This window comes from Pagrus major, chromosome 4 (genome assembly GCF_040436345.1).
Source record: "Pagrus major chromosome 4, Pma_NU_1.0".
Taxonomy (NCBI): Eukaryota; Metazoa; Chordata; class Actinopteri; order Spariformes; family Sparidae; genus Pagrus; species Pagrus major.
In genome coordinates this window covers 21,398,662-21,425,605 of record NC_133218.1, presented here as the reverse complement: position 1 = coordinate 21,425,605, position 26,944 = coordinate 21,398,662, and the positions used below count along the sequence as shown (strand labels likewise).

Sequence of the window (26,944 nt, the reverse complement as noted above, 5' to 3'; positions counted from 1 at the left end):
TCAGACAAAAACTGTTTCAGAGTTAAACATCAAGGTTGGAAGGGTGTGGCTTGTGCGTTCGGTGGGTCGGTCGCTTCATGACGCCTCTGTCACACGGTTCCATTCTCCTGCCTCGGCTTGTGGGTCGTCGTGCGAGTTGGTGTGCTCAGGGAGGGGGCCAAGGTGCAGAGGAAGCCAGCCAGCAATGTGAGACCGAGGCCCCCCCAGGCACAAAACATGGACCAGCCATAGCCATGGCTAATGTCCTCAGGGAGGCCGTACATGTAGCGTGGGTAGCGGGACAACTCAAAGTTGATTCCCGCCACACATGTGCACAAGGAGATGATGCAGCATGTTCCTGTGTGAGCAGAAGAGACAAGCAGCGATTTAAAATGGTTCCAGTTCGATTACGACATTCCTACATGTGCTGTGCATCTCACTGCAGGACAGGAGTCATGTTACCACGGGACAGTGTTTGACTATCTCATGGTAATGCAAAGATGCTCTCAGCTGACAAAACATGAATACTGAAATTGAATAAAATTGGATTGTGTCTGCATGTTTGTGAGTGGATGGTGGCATATGTGCTCTCACAGTACCTCCCATGAGAAAGAGTAGCCCAGCTACATATTGCATGAGGTCATGCTGCTGGCAGCATCCCAGCACTCCAATGATCCAGCCAAAGAGAATGATGGACACGGCCATGCCCACAAAGCCGGCCGTCATTCTTCTTAGATCTGCAAGCAGAGAGGAAATGTCACGAAGCAAACAGTGAAACTGGAGACTATTGTTTAGACTGGTTATTACTCTGAAAGCTTAATGGAGTGGACAAATATAAAAGCCACATTATGCTGTGAGATAATGTAAATAATGCCTTCATATTTTACTTGTAAATGAAAAAGGAAATCATTACAGGTATTTTGAAATGATCCATCATTGTATTGTCAATCAGAAAAAGTGCAATCCAATAATTTAACAGATAACCTAATTTACTGTGTCTGTACTGAAACTGGTATTGGACAATAGGAAAAGAAATAGAAAAAAAAACTCAGAAAAACCCAATTTAACACTGCTTTAAAATTAGAAACGTTATCCTCAATGTATGCTCTAATGTACGCTTATCTGGAGATACATTTTATATTTTTGCATAATCAAGTGATCAACAATTAATTTAAAGGGGCACTACAGTATGTAGCTTTGGAGAAGAAATTAAAATTCTGAATTTTAAATTTACAACATTAACGAGGTGAAAATACAAACTCAGAAAATATTTATCTTTGCCATAACTGAATAAAACAAGCTGTAACAAGCAAGCATGTTCAAAGCAGAACATATCAGCGCAGACACACAACACTGAATTCAAAACGTTTTATTGAAAATCACTACTGATGCAATCTAAGGTCAAACAGCTCCGTTGCTCTAATCCCTGAACCAGGATATCAAATAAGAAATACAAGCCACTCCAAGTGTGTAAAGGGGAGATTTAAAAGAAGACAGTAATCTGTCCGACCTCATGTCCTCAGATAAGCATGTCTAAAGCAAGCAGCTCCCTAATAGTGATGACATGATAACATGAGGTCAAGAGTCTGCATGTGGGCGAGAAGGGCTTATAAGGTCACTGATATATTTGGGAACAGTGATGTGTACAATCTGTCAAACGATTAAGACATTGACAGGTAACCAGTATAAACAGGTTGGCACTGCGGTAAATCCATAATCTGATTTATAGAGTAAGTGACTAAAAAAAGTAAAGGGAATGACAGCATGGAGGGATAATGGCATCAATCGTTTCACTAGTTCAGCTGTATAGAAAATGTCTTTACAACGGTCAAATCAGGACAGTAAATCTGTTTATTTATTCTAAAATCTCCAAAATATCTGTGTAGTAGAGAAAACAGTGTGACCAAGAAGAAACACGTCAATGAAAATAAGACAGGGCCCGAAATTGTGCCTTGAGGGACGCCAAATGTCACACATACTTAGAAAAGAGTCAACTAAACCCCTGAATGTAAAGACAGCTTGTTTAAATGGTAACTGATTAAAGAGACTCAAAATAAAACATTGGCATATCATATGGCTGAGCATGAGTTTCTTAAACCTTTTCTGTTTACAGTTTTCTCTTTTTTTGCTCAAACAGTCTCTTAATTGTATATCGATGAAGCAAAATCAGAAAAACAAATGTGGATTAACACAAATGATGCAAGGAACAACACGTCTGACCAGTTCCACAAACACAGACAAACATTTTGAGACTTACGGAGTGCGTGCCACTCGTCCTGTCGTATGGTCTTTGTGATGTTGATGGGTAAATGTCGTGGCAGGATGGACGAAGAGTAGTGATACTTGACTGGGGTACATCTTTGAATTATTCCTGGCAAAAAAGAAAATGAATCATTGGGATTAGGAAATAATATACACACACGGTAGAAAAGCCTCATATTTATTTTTACACCCTCACTGAGTTTTAATTTACTGAGATGGCCTTATTAACCTTGCGTTCCCAACCACTCCTACACTGTTATTAAGGGGGGATTAAGAAACAATATGGAATATGGATTATTCCACCGCGGGCTAAATAAAGAACCTAAATTGCTCCCATTTAAAGTGAATCTCTTCACATTGACTTAATGGTCAGTGCGATAAGCTGCGTTCAAAACAAGCTTTCACAGTCCCGTACATTCAGAGTTTAAGGACTTTTGGAGCACAACATGGATGTAGTCCAGCTCCTGTCTCACATGTTAAGACTAGGGCTGGGTATCCAACTTCCATACTTTTTTGGCACCAACTGAATTGCCTTGATACTTTCGAGTACTGAAAAATGTCTTGTAATGCGATACCAAAATTCAATACCTATGGAGTTAATCATGTCAGTGAGCCAATGAGCATGCAGCATGGTTATTGTACTTGCATATAATAGTGGTGGTGATTGGCTCTCTCAAAGCATGCAGGAAAAACACAAGGTTGCGTCCAGAGACGGGGCTCACCATGTGTATGTGTAATGTAATCTTTTGTTAAAACGGATTTCATAAAATTGGTTCCGAAATTTGTATTTTTCAAGAACCGGTATCAAAGTTCAGGTATCCCAGCCCTAGTGAAGACATGCAAAACTTTAAGTTCCCAGCAAATCATCACTTTAACACACATAATGTAATTTCTGTTGAAAGGGGTCTCTCAATCAAAACAACAACAAAACAGAAAATGATGTAAGCAGCGTGGGATCATAAGAGTTGCTCTCTTCATTTTTAACCATTGCAAATGAAAATCTATATATGTGGTGCTAACTACAAACAAAACTCATTACGTCATAACAATGTTGTTGAAAACTTGATCCTACCCTCTCACTGAAGTTAGACAGTGCAGAAACAAGTGAAAGGAGGGTGGAGTGGCTGAGACAGAGACACCATTCACCCTATTACAAGACACTGTACCATCAACATGATTTGAAGCTGTTATTTCAGGTGAAAAAGTTACATGGTGTTGCTTTAAGTTTCATTTCTCATTTCAGCAAAGAAAAGGGATGTTTCTACTGTACTTTGCCAAAACATCTAGAACCACAGCTGACGTATTTCTTTTTGTAATGGGTGTTCAGTGGTTTGATGATACAATAATACAAAATTCCCATTAGCCTACTTTTGTCAAAGCTTTTGTCAAACTCAGTTAATCTTTGATTTTTAGATTCTTTCCCTCTGAGAGTCAGGTTTGTGATCTTTTATAGGCTTTGATCTGAATGCTCTTTGTTGAGGCACCTAAGGCTAGGACTGAAGGAAGAGGTTCATACATCAGCGCTGCATTTATGTCCAGATGTTTAATGTTTTCCATACAGACCGATGTGTTATAGAAAAGCCAACATGTTTGTGATACTTGATAGTACATCTAAAGCTTTTATCACACATTACATTAATGTGTGAAATAGAAACTATGCGTAACACCTTTAACTGTTTACATGGCCTCAGTGCGTCACATCTAAAGCATCAGTGCTTTTATATGAGTTCAGCCTCACATGTCAGGTAGAGAAGAGCATAACTTCACATCTCATGTTCAGTGAAAATTCATCAGAAATTCGTTTTTTTTTTATTTCTATTACAGCTAAAGTGTTGGATACCTGGCAAAATGTTCAATTCCCTGCACACTTACGGTGCATCCACACAGGTGAGGTGATATTACTCAATTTGAGTAATTAGATGTCTCCTCGGGACTGTGCTTAATTGACATCTGCCTGACTCTCCTGCTAGCTTTGTTGTTCCGAGTGGGGCGGGATATCTTTATAAATCTTATTAATTTGGTGGTATTTGAGGACTTAATCTGAGTAAAGGTCTAATCAGCCAAAATAAGTGAAAACACCTGCGTGGAGTGTGTGAAAGCACTGTTTAATTGACTGCCAGAGTTTAAGTCTAAATCGGTGTTAAACAATGTTGTGTTGCACATGTGCTACAAAACACGCCCGCTACATGAAAGAACAAAAAGCAACACTATTGAACATCCTATAAAATGCCACTAAAAGATCAGCAGTCAGTGGAAATTTGACAATTTTAAACTCTTTTATCAGTGCGTATCACCAAAGCTGCAATTTTTAAAGACAACAGTAAAAATTATCTGATTCCAGCTTCTTATTTTCTGGTTTCTTCACTCCTCTGTGAAATTTTATAGACCAAACAACTTATCAATTAATCAAGAGAACGGCTGATGGATTAATTCACGATGACATTAATCCTTAGCTGCAGCCCTAATGACCAGCAGATATTTGTCTGTACTCATAATTAGACAAACATCAAACACCTTCGTACCTGTGCACGATCAAAGATCACAATTACCAGTTTTGGGGGAAGTTAATTTCTGAAAACAGTTTCATTAATTGCATTGCTTTTGTAAGTGCACTTTGTAATTTAAAGAAAGCAATCCCGCCCAGATGACATCTGCCCTCTCTTATGTGTTAAAACTTGGTCGTCCTGCTTTCAAACTGATGGGCATCATCACAGTTAGGCTGTTGTGTATCTACGAGAGTGTGCAAAGCTCTTAAACTAGTCTTTCAAAGTTATAATGTTAATTAGGCCATTCATGTGTTTTTTGAATGTCACTTCACTTTGACATGTATACCAGCTCATGTAATGTGTAAACATATCTTCTTTCAAGTGAAACAGCTGTATTTAGCCTTTTCCCCACTTTGTCTTAAACATCTACAGCATATTTATCAGTCCTGCTTCTTTTAACCAAGTGATAGATAATCAATAATCTATAAGAACAGGATTAATATATGATGTGAAATATCTTTGATATCAACGCTAGTATTGACTCTAAGCATTGGAGCCATTATCATGGGAATAAATCTGACCTCACTTATCAGACAAAGCTACGTACATTGATAAATATCATCTGTTCACCTACAGTATTTACTTCTGCGGCTGCTAAAATTGATCGTATATGAATTCCATTATACATTGATTTGAACCAAACTTTAATCCGCCCCTCTATTCTGGCTGCTCAGAGCTCAGAGTGTTGAATAACCCAGAGGCACCGGAGCTAATAGTAGCAAGCATGTTTCATAGCAGTTAAAGACATTGAAGTCATGTGACCACGATTCTTTTTAAGTAGTTTATCGACATCTACACCACAAGGTGTGCACCTATCACACACAAAGTCGCACCGCAAGAAATGTTACCTTCATATAGTTTTTTTTTTATTATATTATATTATATTATATTATATCCACATTACTGTTGATTATTTATCAGAAATCTCATCGTGATCACATTCTGTGAAAGTACCCATAGTCATCTCTACAATACCGTCACAATATCAACATCGAGGTATTTGGTCTAAATATTGTGATATTTGATTTTGTTGAACCATTTATGAAGTGCTGATTAACAATTAATCGATTAATCGCCGCTAGAAATTTATCCAATTCAAAATGTATTAATTGACAATCAGAGAGGGGCTCAAATACATCAAAAAGTATCTTTAACTAAAATTCAATCAATTTGCCATTTAAAAATACAAAGAGACATTTTATACAAACTGATATTATTGCACTTTATAGCCTTTCCGTGGCATCGTAGGTTGGATTTTGTCGGGCCAGCTGTCATTAATTTGTGATATAAAGGTTATCGCTCAGGCAGCTTGGTGTTCACTTTATCTGTTCTTTTAACTCCTAACGTAGCCTGCTCTGATTTTGCATCGAACACAGATCATGTCGTCAGATCATATTTCATATATCACTGATGACTAACGATAATCAATTGTTAAGGCAGATGACCGTCAATTAGAGAAGTTGCTTAAGATTTGCATCCCTTATCGTGATGTAGCCTAAAAATAGACTCAAAAGTATTTTTTTTAGTGTTTCACCTGATTATTTATAGATATATTTATGATTTATATATACATATATATATGTTTCAGTCCCCAAAAATAATGTGACACATTTCATTTGACTTTTATTGCATATCCATGCACATGCATACATGCACCCATATCCCTCACTAATCTTGAGTAATGTATTTTGATATTGTTTAAAGGCCATATCGCGCAGCCCTATTGAACATAAATACATTTTCTACACATTAAAAGCGGAACTGAAACATAAACTGTAGATGATTTTAATCCACAGCCCTGGATCTTGTCTTATTCATTTTATCAAATGTTTTTAAATGTCACATAAATTGCCAATTTGTAGATTTCAGTGATAAACTGAACAAGAAGAACTGAATTATTCATGATTGTAGACCTTCTATACATGCCTACATACCAGATACAGGCTCATGGATTTTGAAACGAGGTGTTGTTGACAGTTTTTCATCAGTGGTTTGAAGAGAAAACTGTCAGTAGAAGTGTCACGTTGGCCTTTTGTCAGGTAGACTGATGTATGAAAGCTCATCTACTTCAGCTTTGACAGCTACAATCCCAACAACTAGGGGTGTCCCCCTGTATGTGTGTGTGTCTGATCAGTGTTAGGACCACTGGTCTGGACCAGGTAATGCATAAATGAATGAGGCCTGAAATATGGCTTCTCATTGTTGTTCAGTGGCGAGGCTGTACAGTGTGATCCAGCTTCTTCTGCACTGTGAAATCACTGTTTTAATGACATTAACCTTTACAAGATGTTTTGTCTCTTAGAGATGCAAAACAGGTTGAGGAGCCAGATCATGATCTCAGACAGGAGGAGGTTCACTCAGCACAATGGACAGCGACATTCACAAAGAAGAAAAAGAGGCATAAGCCTCTGAAAATAAATTAAATGAAAAAAAAACGAAAAGGCAGGCTTATCTCATGTAATAACATGACACCAGAGAGGCAGACACGTTAATGTGAGAGCAGAGTGAGGGCCTCGTCCTATGTTGAGGTGTGAGCTCATCGCTGAGCATCACGGCCTGGTGCACACAAGAAAAGCCAGCCTCCCCTCTGTTTACCTTTATGAATAAGGTCCTCGGTCTCCAGGTCGAAGCCCTCCCGGTGACACTTCCTCCACAGCCCGGAGATGGTGGAGTTAAACTGCCGGCTGCAGTGAGACTCCATGGCAGACGCTGCGGCCAGGAAGTGCCGCTTCCCCCTGATGAGAGCTCCAGCATCTGGGCCGTTACCTTTCCTCTCCAGGCTCTTTGGAGGCATCTGGAGGGGGAGGTTGTGGTTGGAAATGTAGATGTAGCCCGGGTCGTTTCGCTTGTTGGCATAGTTTTTACACCTCTCTCGATGCCTCCGCGCGTCGGTCTCGTACCAGTAATCGGTGCAGATCGCCATGGCGAGCAGCCCGAGCGCACAAAACGCCAAGAAGAGCCCCGTGCCTGTTAATATTTTCATAGCGGCCATCTTCCCCGCTCGATGGAGAGCCCAAACAGTCGCAAGAAGCTTCCTCCGTGGCCGTGGTGGTGGTGGTGGTGGTACCGCGTGAAATGAATCACGACGGCACTCAGAGCCTCACGCAGTCCTGCACAAGGAGCATGATGGTGCGAGGCCAGCGCTGTCTGGACTGGATGCTGCGGTCTATTGTTGTGGTACCCGGTGGATGCAATGTTGTTCCCACCATCTGTTATGGTACAGGAGGAGGAGAGGGGATGGATGGCGACCAACGCTGTGAGGAGGAGGCAGGGGCAGTGATGTAGTTGCGCTCTCTCTCCTCCAGGTTGCTGCGGGATGGCGAGGACAGGAGAGGAGAGCGCTGCTCTGCTGTGGGGGAGTTGTCATTTGTGATGCTTGAACGGTCACCTTTTGGGTTTGGTAAACATGCAAAACACAGGTGCAGTGGAGGGAGAGTTTAATCATCTGCAGGTTCATCTTTTTAAATCAGTAAGCACCACTCACCCCCATTCATCCCACCTTTTTCTGTACAGGGTGGTCAAATCAGAGAAGTTCACTCTCTTTGCATGGAGGCCCTGTGGACAATAATACAAGAACAATGTTCAATATTCATTTAAAGGGGTGTAATGAGGTAATAATACAAACTCAGAAGTATTTAGTTTTTCCATAACTGAATAAACAAGCCGTTCGAAGAGGAAAATAAAGTCCCCAGAACACTGTTTAAAGCTAGACAGGCGGCAGGGTCTGCCACATATAAGCAAAGTAAAAGTGTATGAAACTGTGTTATCCTTTAAGGTCAGGTTGTTTGTTCAGTCATGAAAACAAAGACAGTTTGTTTATTCAGTTTGTTTAGGCATGACAAAATCAGTAGTAGTCAGTGAAGATCTTTCTAGACATAGTGCACCTTTAATTGTCATTCTACAACACAGGGTTGTGTAATAAAATGTTAGTTGAAGTCCCTTTCTGCTCTGTAGTCTGGTGGTACGGCAGCGGATACTTCTGTATCTCCAGATGGCAGCAGGGTGAACAGACTGTGGCTGGGGTGGGCGTTGTCTTGTGCAGACATCACACTTCACCGATGTCACTGATGCTCTGTAGATGGGTACCAATGATGTTCTCGGGGCGGCTTTAATCACTGGCTGTAGAGCCTTCCTGTCCTGGGCCAGTTTGTGATGTTTCCAATAAGAGTGCTTTCTATTGCTCCTCTATAAAAGTGGATGAGAGCTTGACACCAGAATTTACCCTTCTTAAGTTTCTGTAAGAAGTAGAGCCTTTTCTGTGCTTTTGTAGACGCCCTATAACCTGTTACGTTGCCAGTCTTTGCTCAGCCACAGCCAAAGAGTTTTTCCTTAATTTATTTCAATATTTTCTTTTTGCAAGCAAACTCTTGCACACTGACTATTGACTAACTTGCAAGAATACATTTATGTGTGATGTTTAAATATTAGACAAGTTTATCTTTAACCGGAGTCTGTGTGCAAAATAATTTGTCTGGTTTCAATCATTTTTAAAAGGCTAGAGGCACCTTAAGTTATCTTATAATTTGCAAGAACAAAAACATTCAAGGAAAAGTCTGGAACAAACAAAACTAATTTTGTGTAGCAGAATTTTTTTTTTGTTTTGATTGTTTTAATTAGTTTTTTTGTTTGTATTTAGTTTTTCTTTCCTCATAGTATTATTATAGTGATGTGAAGGTGACATGAATATAGTTGTGTTTAGTATAATCACATTATATCAACCCTATATCCATCATACAACTATATTTCATATTGTGTAGTATAAGATTATATATTTCCTGGGTTATTTTCTGACTTTGCTTTGGTAGTGCTGTACTTAAAGGGTGACTCCACCAATTTCACACACTAAAGTGTGTTTACAGGTCTTGGGGAGTACGACTGCATATGTAGGGGAAAAAAGATGGCACAAAGCCTTTTGTGGCTCCAGAGGAAGCTGCATGTAATCTGATAAATTACCTCCAGTGATGTCACTCAGTGGCTAAATTGCATTGTGGGTAATGTAAGCACCAGGCTTTGAAAAGCAGTCCACTGGTCTAGCATTGCAAAACAAATTATCAATAATCACAATCAATACAGCAGAACCAGAGATATTACATTTTTTTCTTCCTCCTTTTCAAAGGTGCCTACTTTACCCACAATGCAATTCGGCCGCAGTTTACCAGATCACACGCAGCTTCCTTTGGAGCCACAAAAGGCTTTATACTACTTTTTCACATACACAGTAGCTCTCCACAAGGCCTGTAAACACACTTTAATGTGTTAAAATGGTGGAGTTACCCTTTAATTAGAAATATGCAAATAAAGCAAAATTTAATTAAATACCTGCACCTTTAAACCTTTATTTCTACTGGATTGAAACTAAAATGAGACTCATCCACTGTGATGATTGACCATCTGTTACTGAGCTGACTGGAACTGATTCCTGATGGCACCGGACCACGTCACAGCACACAACACTGATATGACTGAGTGTTTTTATGTGCCGTCGTGAAATTTGAATCATGTTGGAGACCAGCACAGTGTTGGTGTTTTACATCATGCTGGGATGTTGACTTCAGCACAGGCAGAGAGCTGATAGAAATTTTAGGATTTGTGCTAACATCTCACTACATATTAATCGAAGGTTGCTTCATATTTACCACAGTAAAACTGAGAGGATTATTCTCATCCTCAGCAAACCGTTGCCGTCCACAAGATCAATCAGACATCTTGATCCGGACTCCATTCGGGATCTCATCTGAGTATCAATGAAAGATTTGTCACTCGTGTGTTTGCACCGTTTCCCTCTGAATGTCGTCCACCACAGTGTACATACTGGCTGTTTGTTGTCCTTCTGTGCTGTGACTAAGGAAGGCTCCCACAGACAATAGGCTGCTCACAGGCTGATGACTAAGGAAGGCAACCCGTGGCGGAGTCGTTATGGCAACAGAAGCTTGCCAAACAGACTGTGTTGAAATTGGACAAGTGTGAACACACAATCAATACCCCCCCACACACACCCTTCATCCCTCCACTCCCATATGACATTTTAGGCATAGGATCTTTGCAGTATAAATATGCTCGTGTTGGACATGTGGTCAGCTCAACACACTGCGCTGCCTCAGCAACTTAACACAGGTCTATTAGGATATCTTATACCCGCTGATATCTTTATCAGGCCCGTGTCCCAGTTCGTTATACTAATTATCTACTACCATGTGTGGTCTTTTGGTGGATCATTTTTTTATTACCTCCGCCAGGTTTTCACCGGTGTCCGTTGGTTTGTCAGCAGGATTACACAAAAACTAATGATCAGATGTCCGCAAAACTTGGATGAAAGATGGATCTCGGCCCAGAATAGACCCCATTAACTGATAACTGATAAAGGGACAGATCCAGGTTTTGAGATGGGACCTTTTTCACCATTTTCAAATATTTCTTAAGGAATAATGCATGGATCCTGATGAAAAAAATCTGACGTATTTAGGTGGCTGGTATCCATGACTAAAAGGTACACTAAGTAAAATTGGCCGCCTGTTGAATTCATACTTGAAACAAATAGGGGGCAGCATATCACCAGAGTAACCGCTATCTGCTGCCAACTGTAGCTAGTTAGCTCAGTTAGATGTGCAGCTAGCAGTCAGAACTGGGAGCTCAAGCAGCTTTCACAGGGATGAATGGGGCTCGGTCTCCAACACTGTATCCAGATTTTAATGTAACGTCCTTGGTCGGTGTTCACGCTGCTAGCAGAGCAGCTTTGGACTGGGGATGGGCCAGGGTTAGATGGTTAGCATGGTAAACATGCTTTCCAAAACAATACATGGAAATCAAAATTGTAATTCCCTCGCACTGTTAATAATTTTAATTTAGATGAGCTTTAATGTGGATCCAAATAAAAATCCAGATCTAACAGATTTACATCTCTTTTATTTGATATAGGATTAGGCTTGATTTAATTAAAAAGCTTACGCCATATGATGACAGAATATTTAGTTTTCTGTAATGGGGCAGAAGAGTTGTTGGAGTTTGAGAGAGCAGCCCATCTTACAAATTGTTTTTGCAGCAAAAAAAAAAGATGCTGAAGACTGGAGGGGTATGAATTTGCAACAAATAACAATATTACCATAAATCAAATAGGAATAAATCATGGAAAAACATGAAATTAATAAACATGAGGTTTTCTTTTTTTAAATATAGATACTTTTTATTTCTTTAGGGGTGGAAACCGTCACCAAGAGGTGTATCAACACTGATATAAAGAATCCTGCACAATAAACTTTCTTCTTTGTTATCCGCCCCTATAGTCTCACAAAATTATTGGCAACAAGTATAAGTCTAAAACAAATTATTAACAAACAGTACCAATCTTTTTCTTTCAAATCATTGAGTTAAGCAGGGTTTTGTGTGAGCACCAACTTGTACTGTGTGAGAAAGACAGAAGGAAAAAAACAAATTATACTTTGGTGTACTTTGGTTACACTTGTGTAACAGACCATCCTGATTTCTTGGCACTTATTTCTTAACTAGACAAAATGATGGCGTGGTAATGAATGTCTGATAAAGCTGTTTGTTGCTCATCTCATTTTCAATAAATACGCAACAGCTACATCAGAAACAGAAGATCCAAAAATAAAACATACAATGTCCAAACTATTTAAGGTTGAATACATTTTAAAGAAGTAGGTCCTTGAAGAGGTCCAATAATACCAGTTGTGTTTGGCAGGTACATCAGGTGTATCTGTGTAAGTGTATGTGCAAAACAACATGATTGTTCGATCAACAATTTAAGACATTTTGGTAACAGAATCAAAACCAACCCTCTGAGTTCCCTCAATATTTCTGTCTATTAAGTCTGGCACATCTTAGTGTCCACAGAAATGTCCTGTCAGCAGATCTTCCTTTCAGTCATCCATCCATAAAGTGCCGTTCTTCTGTCAGATATTTGTTTTAGTGTGACATGATGATGAATTGAAGAGATGTGATCTCTTCATCAAGATCAATTTTTTCGTGTATAAGAGAGTCCAGATATGAGGGGTTTGGTGGAGAACAGGATTTCCCTTCACTGACGAGTTTTAGTGTTTGGTAAAGCGAGAAGGAGAAAGATTCCTCCATCTTCAGCCAATGATGGCAGAGAGCAGAGCCATGACAGCCACGCCAGAGAAAATGAGAAGGATCTGCAAGAGGGACTGCCTGGGAAAAGAAAACAACATCAAAGGTTAGAGATTCTGACAGGTTTCAAGGACATTACACGCCACAGAAATTCCACACAAGATTTAAGTATTGTTCTACAGTAAACTGCATTCTTACTGCCACCGCGGTTCAACACCAACAAGAAAAAGTAGTTCACACTACAGGATTCTAACCCTGATCTTTCAGTGGCTGATGGTTTTTGGAGATCGCAGACAAACAGCCCCAGAAGACGCGTTCCAAGAGCTCACAACATCTCGCCGACACTCAAACACTCCTCTTCTTTGCTGTCATCCTGGTCATTAGTAGCACTACGAAGCCATGTTTTTAGAAGCGAGTCCCCCTTTTGTTTGTAATGTGAACACGCACAAAGATACGCAAGTGCCATGAAGCAGGCAGTGCGATTCACGCTTATGTAATAATACACCAGCAAAGGCAGTGAAGAAGAAAACAAAGCTACATCCAAGGAACCTAAAAAAGAAGGAAGGGTCATTACGTCACAGAATCGTACTTAGGTGCCAGACTGTGGTGACAAGACTTTGGGAGATGCATTGAGAAACACAATAAAACCCAACATATCTACAGTCTCATCAGTGATATTTTGTCGAACCTGCACCATATGGTCATAATATTATCAGCCCTGCCAATCATTTAGGAAAAAAATCAGTTGTTAATCTACTCTCCGAAGTGTGTTCTTTCATTTTCTGGAGTTCTTCATCAAAGTTGTAGGAACAGATATGTTGAGTTTTAGTGTGTTTCTTACACATTTCTCATAGACTTCAATACAGCTGTCACCAAAGCAAGAACCAGTGATGTAATGACCCTTTCTTCATTTTTAGGTTCCTTGGCTACAACATGGAGGTCAACAATGCAGGTTTTAGTTGTTTGTTTTTTTAAGAAAATGCATTCAACGCTACAGTTATATCTCAAAGACACACATGATACATTTTAATGAATAAGACTAAGTGAGAAGTAGAGTCATTTTCTCATAAGCTTAAATGCAAATTCACAATTGATACAGTCTATGGTACCACTAAGAGTATGAGTGTTCATGATACCCAACATACCTTAAACTGGACTCCTCCAGCAGGTCAGGCACCACATTCACCAAGGCTATGTAGAGGAAGCCTCCAGAGGTGAAGGGCAGTATCCAGGCAGTGGCGTTTTCTAGAAAATAACAACATACTGATTCTGGGAACTGTAAAAATGATCACCAGTTAAAAATAATGTGTTTGATTGTATGCTTACAAAGAACTAGTCCCATCTTACCTGTGCCTTGTGGTGACTGAGCACACATAGCAAAGGAAGCTCCCAAGATCCCGACCAGCGCTGTGGACAGCTGCATGCGAGCAGCACTCCACCGGTCAAACCCTGCTCTCAGCAGAATGGCAAAGTCTCCCACCTGCAGACGATGACACAGCAGAGGAATGGCTAAACACTCAGCCTGTTTACAAGCACTGTAGCAGTATGCGTCTCCTATCAGCTGTCAGCTTTGTAAACATGCAACTGTCAAGTAAACCGTCCAAATTTAGGAATGAATTTAACCAATAATTCTGTAATCTCACCTCGTGGGGGATTTCATGGAGCAGGATGGCAAAGGTGGTGAGGAATCCAACCTGCAAGAAAAGTCTCATTAACGTTGCTTTGTCTAACTTATTAAAAGAAAAGTGTTCTGTAGTATCAAAGGGAAAACGTATGACAAATTAATCCTAATTAGGAGTTAAGGAGCACCTAAATTGAGTGCTAAGCTCTATGTCTTCAGTCTGCAGTGGACAGAAAAACGCAAAAGAAACATTAAATCTTTGAGAGCTGTGAAGGAGCTCTGAGGAACTTCTGTGTTGTGCTGGAAGTCAGTCGTTAGTTTATATTAGCTGACTCATTTCTAAACTAATGTTAGCTACTGTTGCTCTCTGTTAGCGTGGACAGAGGCACTGACACCAGGCACTCGAGAATGTGCATAAAGAAACATCCTTTGCACCATCGTGGAAAAACTGACTTGAGACCTTCAAATAAATCCACAGTCCAGCAGCATTAAACAAATTAAACCAAATGGTCAACAGGCTTGTACAAGAGAGAGAGACGGGGAAGGTCTCCTTTTTCACATCACGTCACAATCCGCTCACATATGGTCAATAAAGGGTGATTAATGCAGGTAAGTTGCTACAAATTGTTACATAGAGCCACTTTAAAAGAGCTATAAAACTTAAAGTCTTCTACAGTTTACATGAAAAGCCTGATGAGACATGGAGGTGCAAGGCGACTGAATATCAGCATGTTTTTTTCAGAATAAACAGAATTATAAGGATGAGGTCATCTTTGCACATCAGCCAACTCAAAGCTCAAACTGGTTACAGTTGGACGTTTGTATTAACAATTAACAAATATTCCTATTTTTTTTGCCCCAGCAATGGCCAACTACTAAACTACTAAAGAACTAAATTCACAAATTTAAATGCTGTTTATTATTAAAACACTGAAGTTTAAAGTATGTTCATCAGCCATTCAGAATTAAAAACTGTGTTAAATAACCACTGTGTTGACTGTGTTGTGGCAAAATCACATTGTGATAAATGCGCATGAGAGCAAACAGAAAACACTGGTGAGATATCTTGTATGTGTATGTTTGAGACATCTAGTGAACTTCCTCTCTGGCACACTGAGCCATAGTTCATGCTGCTAGCCTTATGTCTCTCCAGCTGGACTCTCTCCTTCCCACAGCCACAAATATACACTAACTTACTGAAGCGACACAAATACATGTTACTGCAGTTTGAAGTGCACCCTTCTGAAAAGATGATACGACAAGAACAAGTTTTCAGACCCGAAAAAGGTTCTTGTATCCCGTATTGAATGTCCACTGAGTGGTCCACTTCAAGACTGTGGGTCAACTGCTCTGAGAGCGACCCTGTATACGCTGCCAAACACTGCGCTCACACCTCTAAATCCCAGATACGTTTTTGTCCTTATAATGCTCCTCTTTGGTCTGTTTTGAAGCTCTCCTGCTCCGTCTGTTAAGTGAAAACAACCAACCTGCACCAGTTATAAAGCAAATGAAACCTTAAATTCACACTGAATGGACTGTTAACAATCTCTCCTTCAACCTGACGTTGCCTTCTTGTTGGCCAGTCTCTCCCGGGGCTGGATTTGAGTGTTACAATATAATCAGAGTTTTCCATCATTAGATAAACAGTGAATTCTGTGTTTTCTTGGCCAAGGAAGTAACAATTATGGGTCAGTCAATGCTGACAATAACTCCTACTACAAGTTTTATATCTCAGGTATCTTAAATGTACTACATGTTATCCATTATATTTATTAGCACTGACGGTCTTCAGCTATTTCACTTATAATTATACTTTATGAAAAAAGGAGTTTGTGAATAAATACGCAGAGTGAAGAATGTAAACACATCCTCACATAAATAATGTGCTAAACCAGTGAGGTCAGAGATGAACACTTCAGCACAACACTCTGCATGCACACGGTAGAAACTGAAGCCCAACATCTGTGACGGCAGTAGTATCGCTTCACTTTCTTGGTTTTAAACATGGATGAGATATGCAGCGTTCTGAGGTTGTCAAAACCTTATTTTAATATTCACTGAATGGTGTAAAACACATTTTTGAACTTAAACTCCAACAGAAAAAAAAAGATAAGCAATTTCATTATTCACATTCTACATGCGTATGACTCTGAATGTAGCACAGGGTTAAGAAATGAGAGTGCTCTCGATTAATTGGTGACAAGAAATCTCCGTGTTGAGGTTATTACAGCTTCTTACCTTTTTGCTAACCAGGAAACTGCCGGCTACTGCCAGTCCATGGGTGAAGTTGTCGATGCAGTTGGCCAGTAGGTTTAAGTATCCACTAGTCTGTGATAAATGAAACATGGTGACAGTGTTGCTCACATCTAATTAGTCAAAACTACAAGAAATATGGTCAACAGGAACGTACTTGTGCATCAGTCACATCTATTTCTTTAAAGCTAAATTTTGTTTGAATTTGGTTAGTTATAGGTTGTGATTTTAACTCCTGAATAAGTCCTGAGATGACAGTTATGCAAGTTTTGCAGTCTGACCTCATTTCTCATGATAACAATATGTGTAGTGAAATGCAATTAGGCATGCTCCTAGGGTTGTGCTACAGAAATAGTGTTAAAAATAACAATCAGCCAAAAAGATAAAAGGATATAAATATACTGTATGTAAGTAAACATGTAGATAGGCCACAGTTTAAATATGTACTGTGGAAGGAACTGCAAAGGATTTACTGAAGACTTTACTGGTTGGCAAGGCTGAGGGTATACAGGAGTCACAGTTTTAAGGTAAAAACCTTCAGTAATTAAAGCATTGTATTAAAAATTTGTTCAGAGCAGGATGTACTACATTTTTTTGCCTTCTGTACTTTTTTGTTTCAGTGAGCTAACCAAGTTGCTAGTTATTACAAACTACATGAATCATAAAAATCACAAGGTAACTCCAAGACTTGTGATGGCATAGTCATGTTAGACTAAAAAAAAAAACTTTTTCATCTTTTTATGTCTACATGCACCCTTATCAAAAATCACCTATAACATTCTCAATTTGATTTCAGGAAGTGCTCCTACCCTTATATTTTTTAAAACTACATGAATCAGTTTGGAGCGTTGGAGAAGAAATGCAGCTATTACTTCAACAGCCTATATCAAGAGCTCAACCCCGTCTTTAAAAAAAAAAAAAAAAAAGTGTTTTCCAGTCTTTTTGTTAACTGGAAAATGTTTTGGTTGTCAGTATTACCTTGATTTTCTCTGATCTCCCCGGCAGAGTCTGTTGCTTGGAGGATTTCCATGACTCAGCATGGTGCCCATTTGTGAGTGATGCCACTGCCTTTGCACTGAAAACTGAATTAGACTGCGTCTGTGGAGCAAAAAGGAAGAAAAACAACACGTGTATCATAACTCCATCCTCATTTTTACAATGATTTCTATCTTTATACATAACCTTAACCATCAGTAATATGCCATTAACTTGTCTCCCCTGAGGAAACCACCACAGTACAATAAACAGTTTTTTTATTGTTGCTCCCTCTGTGCGTCAAAGGGTTCACCCACTGCCAGCAGAACAGCTGTTAAAAAAGCCTTGATTATTTTTCTAACTTCCTGCATACGTACGCAGCAATAAGAAAAAAATTGTACTTCTGCTTTATTTCCAGATATAACAGATGACCTGCAAATTCCACCACTGTTCCAATAAATGTTTTATTGTTTTAAATAGAAGAAGAGACCGATTCATCTCAGGCTAAAGCCCCCTGTTTTCCGAGAATAGCCAACTTCCTTGTTCCCTTATTCAGAAGCCACTTCCAGTACATTGCCATTTAGACTGATACTCAAATTAAGTGAGAAGGAAATATAAAAATCTCTCCACACATATTATGCATCCATCAAAAACACTGACCAATCTCAAGTAAAAAGAAGCTTCTCATAGGTAAGATTAGTCTAAACACAGCATTTTAAAGAATGTACGTCATAAGCTGACTCCCTGTCCCTCACACACTGTCACACTCTGTCCCTGTCTATTGTTGCCTCCGCCTAAAAGCTGAGTGCTCTCCTGTGGACGATGAAATGGCTAAAGCAGCTGCTTCACCTCGTCACTATAAATAGACACGAGTGGAGGAGCTGAGCCGTGGATCCCAATCTTCTCCCTCTCTGGCAAAACAAAGACAGGAGGGAGGATGAGATGTAGGGATGGGTGTTACACGCTTCTGTGTTTTCTCCTCCTCTGTTCTCCTTCCCTTCTCTCAGGTGCTCCTCATCAGGCAATTAGCCCTGCCCCATATTTAAGGGAGGCTGGAGGAGAAGAAGCTGTCTCTTCTACTGACCAAGCAGTCCTACCGTTTGAATGTCTCTAGGTGCATCCCATTTCACTTAAATTCCATCCACGTTTTCCTCACTCATGTCCTTTCTTTGCATCTTTGTCCCACCCACCGAGGATATGTGGGGAGATGTGCGGAAACCATGAGAGGAGAGAGGAAATATGTTTTAAGGCAAATGAGACATCCTTTCCTCCGCAGCGTCACGTGAAGCAACGTCCGTTCCTGATGACGGCTACTGCTGATCACAGTTAGATAACTGGATTTTGCAGTTAGTACACTGCATTATTTCACCTGCTGTCTGTGTCCTACATTAGAACCAATCCTGTCCTTTTAAAAAGTTAAAATATCTTTGAAGTGGACGGCAAACAGTTTTGCTGGATGATCGCTTTATTCTTTTAAAACGCTGATCTTTGAGAAACTCTAACAGCTGGATCTGCATCGGCTTTGCTGTCTGGTTTTGTGGTTTGTGCGAGTTCAGTTCCCATTTCATTCTTGCAGTTTTATCACTCATTGGACATGTCAGGATGTGTTGGCCGGTAAAAAGACTTCTGTGAAGGCCTCGTTTGTCCTCGCTCAACGGTCCTCAGAGATTGCTCCTCGATACTCAGAGCACAGATAAAAGAATTGGGACGGCCTGCAAGATGGCGGACAGGAATGTATTCCAGTTCAAGCAAGGAGCGGCGAAACGACAAATAAGAGAACTGAGATGCACCTTCTGTCTTTGTCTTCAGTTGGTGTTGGCTGTGTTTGTTAGTTTAGTTTACTAGTCTTTTCTTAGTTAAGGGAGGGAAGTTCTGGGTCCTACAGCCCACTGCGTGGCTGGCCCAGACTTCCTCCATCTTTTAGTTCATTTTGGCCAGGCCTCCAGACTCCCATAGTTTTGGGTAATTTTGGTATTATTTGTAAGTAAAAATCATTTCTTTTTGCAAACTTGTTCTTGGGTATGGTGTCTGTCTTAATACGGTGCTGGTCACAAGATATAGCCAACTATGTGTTTTGTTGTGGCTTTAACAATGGATATCTATAAGATACTCTGTTTAATCACTTCTTTTTATTACTTTTTAAGAGACAGAAACAATTTGAGAAACAGAACCATTTATTTCTCAAATGTACAGTACAAATCATTATTGGAGACTAATACTGAAATGCAAAATATATAAAATTAACAAATATTACATATTAAAGCGATGTGATGAATAGGGATGGGTCCTGTAACCCGGTATTAAATGGGCAGATGGTAGGAAATGGTGACCAGGGTTTTTTTACAGAACATAATGCAGAAAAGGACTCTTGGGGTAATTTATGAGTAGTAAATTCCCAGCAAAGTTTACCGTTTCATTGCCCTGATGTTATTTTGGACACATATCTATACATACTGTTAATATACATATACACTCTAAAAACTGGAACTATGAATTTATGAATGACATGACAGCTAATATGGGTTGTATGTCAAACTATTCCTTTAAACCCTTTCCTGTTAGAGATCACCGATTGGCCAGTGGTACAGTAGGTCATCTGACAGTCACCAGAACACTGACAGAAATATGCAGACCAAGCACTAACAGGGGTCTGCACTAAGCACTCCTATAAAAACAGGAATATTTGAAGGCTAGTATTGACATGTCTGAGTGCAGTGAGACTCCTGTGGACAGAAATGAGCAAATTCTTCTGAAACATACTCCTGTGTTCCAATACCTTTACTACCATACTATTTAGTATGCCAGAAAAAGATTTAGTATGTCCCAATATGAAGTTTGTGAAAGGTAGCATGCAAAAGAAAATACCAGGATGTTCTATTACATCTGGTCCAAGTTCAAGGGTCCAACTGCAATGCGCACTGTCATGACGAAGTAGTATGTCCCAACTGTATGCATACTGCATGCAACAGTGTGTACTTAGGAAGGGAAGCTGCAGTACGTACTAAAAAGAACAAGTATGCTATTCAGAACGCATTTCGGCTGAATTACTCACAGCAGAATTACAATTCAGGTCTGCTTCTGGGGTGGGATCCTCCTGGCTGCATTGGTCAGGGAACATCTTCTCCAGGAGAAGGAAGGCCAAAAGGCCAACAATTACCCACAGGCCCTGGGTCATGTAGTGGCTGTGTTTACTAGCTAGGATGGAAGACGAGATTCAGTGAGCAAATACAGTAAGAGAAAACCGAGCTACAACATGGGTGAGTGGTAGTTCAACAAACATTGTTGCATAAAATCAACATAAATTAATTAAAAATAAATATTTACATTTTGAAAGAAATTTAATGTATAATTAATGCATTGCATTACATCATTTATGAAAAATGACTGTTCCCAAATTAGGTTTACTGGTCTTTGTTGTGTATGAGAACCTTTTAAGCAACATGTGGACAATGTAGGAGAAATTATAGTTTTATATCATAGAAGTAATGGCAGCTGCAAAGATGTTCAGAAAAATAATTGGCAACTATTTCAATAATTGATTAAATGTTGAGTTATTTTTCATGCAAATTTTTTTATAAGAAGTGGTTTTCAGTGTCTTAAATATGAAGATTTCCTGCTTTTCAGTGTTTTATAACATTAAATTGACTATCTTTGGGTTTTGGACTGACAAAACAAGATATTTAAAAGCATCACCTTGGACTTGGATGGACAATTTTCACTACTTTCTCACAATTTTAAATCCACACGTTTAATCTAGACAATAATTGGCAGATTAATCAATAATGAAAATAATGTTTGGTTACAGCCCTAAGTATACTAGGAAACAAGGATACAATTTCTACTAGAACCACCTTATTTTCATGTATGTTTACACAATAAATCGTTATACAAAGATGGTGATGTGACCCACCTGAAGAGCCAGACACTGCCCACGCCTCTGGAAGGAGGTGAAGGAATACATCGCCAAGGAGACCACCAATAGCAAAGCTCAAGAGCTGCTTCAGCTTCTGGCTCCCAGCTGAGGAAAGACAGAGAAAGACACAAGACAACAAGTAGCAATTATTGTATAGTGTGTTTGATGAAACCATTCATTAATTTCATGTGATCTTCTTTGTCATTTTGTCTCGAGATCACACCCCCTCCTCTTTCCTTTTCTGTTTCAGTGATTAATTCATAATGTTTTAACAAGTGAAACATGACACACACAGAGACACACACACACACACACACAGATCCAGAAATGTATCTCAGGCTCAGGCCACTAATATACACAGATTACTCATGTATTCCACAGAAATGTCTTGTTTTAGGAGTTCCCTCAATGATGACTAACCTTTCAGTCAGGACTGCACTTGAAAAATCACGGCCTAAAATACATCTGGAATGCCACGTTCCTGTGGGTGGGGCCTCTCAACAGGCCTCAGGCTGACCCAGAGTAACTTAGGCCTGGTTATTGAAGCGTTTCTGCTCAGTGTCTCTTGTAACCACACTAGCAGCTCGGCCCTATGGATGATCAGTCTGACTGCTGATGTGGTCCAGACTAAAATAACATCAACTATTGGATGGACTGCCATAAAACTTTGAACAGTCATTCGTGGTCTCCAAAGAAAGAATCCTATAAACTCTGGTGGTCGTATGACTTCTGATCTAGTATTTCATCATCCACCACATGAATTGGCACAAACATTTGTACAGTCCTTCATGGATCCCTGACAGTCAACTCATCTTAATGTGAAGCCTTGACTCCTTCTCTAGCATCATTATGCAGTGACATAGATTAGCATGACCTCGATTCACACATTCACGTCCAATTCTACTTAATACCTGCAAAACTTTAAAACAAGTATTTTGTGCTTAGCTCGAATTACCAAATGTTAGCACGCTAACACAATAAACTAAGCATCAGCATGTTAGTACTGAGAGTTAGCATTCACCTCTGTCCTTCAGTAATGCCTCACTGAGCTGCTAGCATGGCTGTTGACTCTTATTTTTGTTTAAAGATACCTCAGGAGGTGGAAGACAAGAATATTAAATTGTTTGAATGACACAGTCACTTTCTTTAATAGGTTTTCTTTTGTTCCCACTGTACGGAAGCCCTAAAGGGCCATGCATTCATACATTTTATTTCCTCCGTTTTCCCGTGATAGCGAGTTAATTTAATTTGTTTTCTCGAGATCTCGAGTTATTATCTCGAAATAACAACTGCCATTGTCCTGAGATAATGGGATAATTTTCTCGAGATCTCGAGATAATGAAACTTTGTTTTCCCGAGATAACGACATAATTAATTCGAGATCTTGAGAAAACAAAAGGATAGTGTAGTATATTAAATCATTGCAGGAAACATCATTCAGTGTAGCAATGTCAGAGGAGCAGGAGCATATCGATCACCGTGTCACATATCTTTTCAATCAAGGCCTGACACAGGCTGAAATAGCATTATGCCTTGCTATTACAGATAATATACACATTAGTGTGCGTAATCTAAAAAGACGGTTGGCTAGGCTTCAGCTATATCGGCGGCGCAATCTAAGTGAGCCTGATGTCATCGTTAACTACATAGCTGACCAGCTACGAGGTCCCGGGCGTCTCGATAATCTCAGGCCTATCATATCACAGTCATTATCTCGAGATCTCGAATTAATTATATCGTTATCTCGGGAAAACAAAGTTTCGTTATCTCAAGATCTAGAGAAAATTATTCCGTTATCTCGGGAAAACGGCAGTTTTTATTTCAAGATAATAACTCGAGATCTCGAGAAAGCAAATGAAATTAACTCGTTATCACGGGAAAACGGAGGAAATAAAATGTATGAATGCATGGCCCTTTAGGGCTTCTGTACCACTGTATATTTTTCCATCCAGTGTTATTTGGTGTGGAACTGATGCTGACAGTCTTCCTATTGCTACAACACATTTAAAAGAACATTTTAAGCATCTTTTAATGTACATCACTTACTGAGCAGCCTGCTTCTCATTTATACTTTGAGACATGTCTGTGCTTGATGCAGAAAAACAAACCACTTGAGTTCATGAGGTCACCACTGGAGATGTTCTGCCTTCCAGCTTGCAGCTGTTTTCCAGGAAATCCAAGTTTCCATTTCAGGGATTTTTAAAGTTTTAGCATAATTGACGATTTTAAACCATTAAGAAGGTGCATCTGGATCTCGGACCAAGAAAGACTGCTGATCCCACTGGGCATGTTTTGTGAGTGTGAGATATGATGGATGCCAGGGCAGTCTGTGTTTAATGTTTACAGTATGAACCAAGAACATGATCAGTTCTGATCAGTCAATGAGGCAGATTTATTGTTATTGTGTATGTGTTAGAGATAGTAAATGCTGAATTTTTAATGCAGAAATTAAAATAGTCTTATTAGAATGACTAGCTCTTCAAAATGCAATGCATCAACACAGTATATGATTAATTCCTGCTTTTCAAAATATTATGATGCCATTTCAAATGCATCCTTTCTCTTCAGTTACAAAAGCCCCTTTTTCACAGTCTGTTCAAGGGAGGACTCTTGTGTCTTTTTTGACGCTCTGTATATAAAAAGATACAAAAGAATGTGGAATTTTGGAAATGTTGTTCTGCCTCTGAGCCAGCCGAGTTGGTAGCAGACAGTAGATGTTGGTGTAAAAGAGAGTTCGCCAACGAGGCGGCAGGACAGCACAAGGGTGTGATGTTACGACTATGGGTTATGTATTTGTCCCAAAAGCGGGAGATTTAAAAAGCAGCTAGCAGCAGTTAGCAGCTAGCTCAAAGAAGAAAAAACAACCAAAAATGTTGGGACACTGAAGAGACAACGAGGTCTGGAAGCTGCTTATCCGCCAAGCAGAGGATGAAATTAACTGCTATATAACAGAGACGGTAAATGATTTTCATTGCCATGTTATGGCACTCTTCTGAAAGCGCTGCCGAACGCGTATGGAAAATGTGACGTTGTTGTATTACACGTCATGCCTCTTATGCTTGCAGAACGCCATCATGCTATCTAAAACTCACACGGTCAGGCGGCATTACACAACTATCGTTTTGTGTAGCGTAAAAAACAAAGTCAGTGTTAAGAAGAATCATTGTTGAGGCTGTATTGTCTTGCAGTATTAACCTATAACAGAATTGTCACGGGCATGTTAGCGTATATATTGCCATCTCTTACCTTCAGTTTTGAGGGCTGCTCCGGCTTCGATGGGAATGACAAGCAGGGGGAAAACCCCACTGAGACCTACAGCGACAGAGCCCACCAGGGACAGGAGCCAAACATGAGCATGTTCGCTGGCTAAGAAGGCTGCTACTGTCTGGAGGCCTGGGAGGTCATCTGTCAGGCTGGGGCCTGGTCCTGCAGCCCTAGCTGTTGCATGAGCCATCGATGTTTGTGCCATCTTCTGGCTGCTTGATGCCCCCCTGAGGGTCAGCATCAGCAGGGTAACTGGGATAAACAGAGCAGTGAGAGCCCAGCTGGGCTTCCAACAGCTTCCACCTTTCATCCGTCCCACGGTCCAAAAAGCACTTGCAACCAGTAATGCTGCAACAGAGGAGCACACTTTGAGGCAAACAGGCCCCTCCTGCACATTTTAAACATTTCATGTTTGAAATAAGCACTAAATTAGGCTGAAACTAACAGGTATTTTCATTATTAGGTCTGTTACCTGGTATGTTATATGTCATGTGTATTTTTTTTTTTAATTCTGTCACGATGTCCTTAGCCTTGTTCTGGTGACTGTTGCGTCTTCAAATTCCTTGTTTTGTCTGACACTAAACCAAAATATATTCTGTTTTTTATCATATAAAACAAAACAAAGCAGCAAATCCTCACAACCGCATTTTTGCTTTAAAAAAAAACAATAAAAGTACTGTAAAACAAACAACTAATCAGTTTAACTGATTAATATCTCAGCATTACATTATATAATAAAATGACAGACTACAATAGACAGTTTAGTCCAGCCGTGGATTTTTGAGGCCGACTTTATAGGACAAAACAATTTCATACTGTTTTACTTTGTTTATATTTGGCGGACCCTGCCACCTTTCTAGCTTCAAACAATTTCCTCTGAGAACAGCTTGTTTACCCAGTTATGGAAAAAATAAATATTTCTCAGTTTGTATTACTGCCTCATTAATATTGTAAATATTAAAATGTAAGTTTCAATTTCTCCTCCAAAAACTACACAGTGGCCCTTTAAGCTAAAAGTTAGGTCGTGGCAGGAAAAAAAAACAAAATACCAGACCTCCATTTGGCAGCTGCCTTTGAATATCTGGCCTCTCCTCTGGAAGAGTTGCAGTTTAAAGTTAAAGTAGCGTTATAACTTTACTGCCTCTTCAGCAGAGAGGTCACAACAGACCATTTAGTTAGTGCTTGAAAAGCATCTTAACACGCTGCTCATCATTTTCCTGTGTGGGAGTTAGCGGGACACATCAGATGAAGTACCATTAACTCGCAATACTTAACAACGCGACAGAAAAGTACCGAGAAAATACGGTGATAAACGGGAAACAATGCGGAAAATACCGTATTTTCGACAGCGTCATAAGTTACTGACAAGCTAACTCTGCTGTCTGTGAAGAAAAGTTAGCAAGCTAGCGTTAGCCGCCAGACGCAGCAGCAGCTAAAGTGATTAGCCCCGACACACGCAATCACTGCACACCAACGCTGTCCTGCTAAAACTAGCGTCAGTTTGACCAAGTTAGCGCTAACATTACGGTCTGCCTGGAAACATCCGCAAAATGCTAACATCAAATCACAGCATTTTAAAGTGACATTGTGTGTTCAAAATACCTTGTGGTTTCGGCAGTCTTTGCACCAGTGTGTCCCTGCCATCCAGGCCGACTTGATGGAGGCAGGCTTGCGCCGCTAAGTGGGATCAGTCTCCCAGCTGCCGAGGGAAGAGACCAGCTAGCTGCAGGCTGCAGCGCAGAAGTGGCTGTCGGTCACCATGGCTTCCCCCAAACAGCCACGTATCAGGATCCTGGAGGGAGGAAAATAAACAGGAGAGGAGAGCCCGACACATGGATCCCGCCCCACCAAAAATATCAGGAAGTAACTTTAGTTTGTGCCCCAAGGACTGAAAGTTTTTTCCACTTAAAGGAGAAGCTTTCAGGAGAATGAGGAGATGTTTTGATGTAGGCCTCTTTCGTTGAAACAGCTGACAATAAAGTGGTTGATTTCCACATTTGACACATAAAAGGATCCAATATTTAGCTGAACTGGAAATCACAGTAT

At 39.9% G+C, this 26,944-nt stretch overlaps 2 protein-coding genes across 2 annotated transcripts; both read right to left on the bottom strand.

The window, feature by feature from the left end:
- Window positions 1-89: 89 nt before the first annotated feature.
- On the bottom strand, window positions 90-7,779 carry tmem276b (transmembrane protein 276b). The gene is made up of 4 exons (XM_073465087.1): window positions 7,383-7,779; window positions 2,237-2,350; window positions 579-716; window positions 90-337 (listed from the first exon to the last, which is right to left on the bottom strand). Exons 1-4 carry the CDS (start codon window positions 7,777-7,779, stop codon window positions 90-92), a joined length of 897 nt encoding a protein of 298 aa, XP_073321188.1.
- Window positions 7,780-11,940: 4,161 nt separating this feature from the next.
- Window positions 11,941-26,683, bottom strand: slc39a13 (solute carrier family 39 member 13). Its single transcript, XM_073464920.1, has 10 exons — window positions 26,501-26,683; window positions 24,881-25,246; window positions 21,632-21,739; window positions 20,774-20,916; window positions 17,725-17,844; window positions 16,732-16,821; window positions 14,516-14,566; window positions 14,220-14,352; window positions 14,018-14,117; window positions 11,941-12,953 (listed from the first exon to the last, which is right to left on the bottom strand). The coding sequence occupies exons 2-10, from the start codon at window positions 25,206-25,208 to the stop codon at window positions 12,878-12,880; spliced, it is 1,149 nt and encodes a 382-aa protein (XP_073321021.1). The 5' UTR covers window positions 25,209-25,246; window positions 26,501-26,683; the 3' UTR covers window positions 11,941-12,877.
- Between the last annotated feature and the right edge of the window lie 261 nt (window positions 26,684-26,944).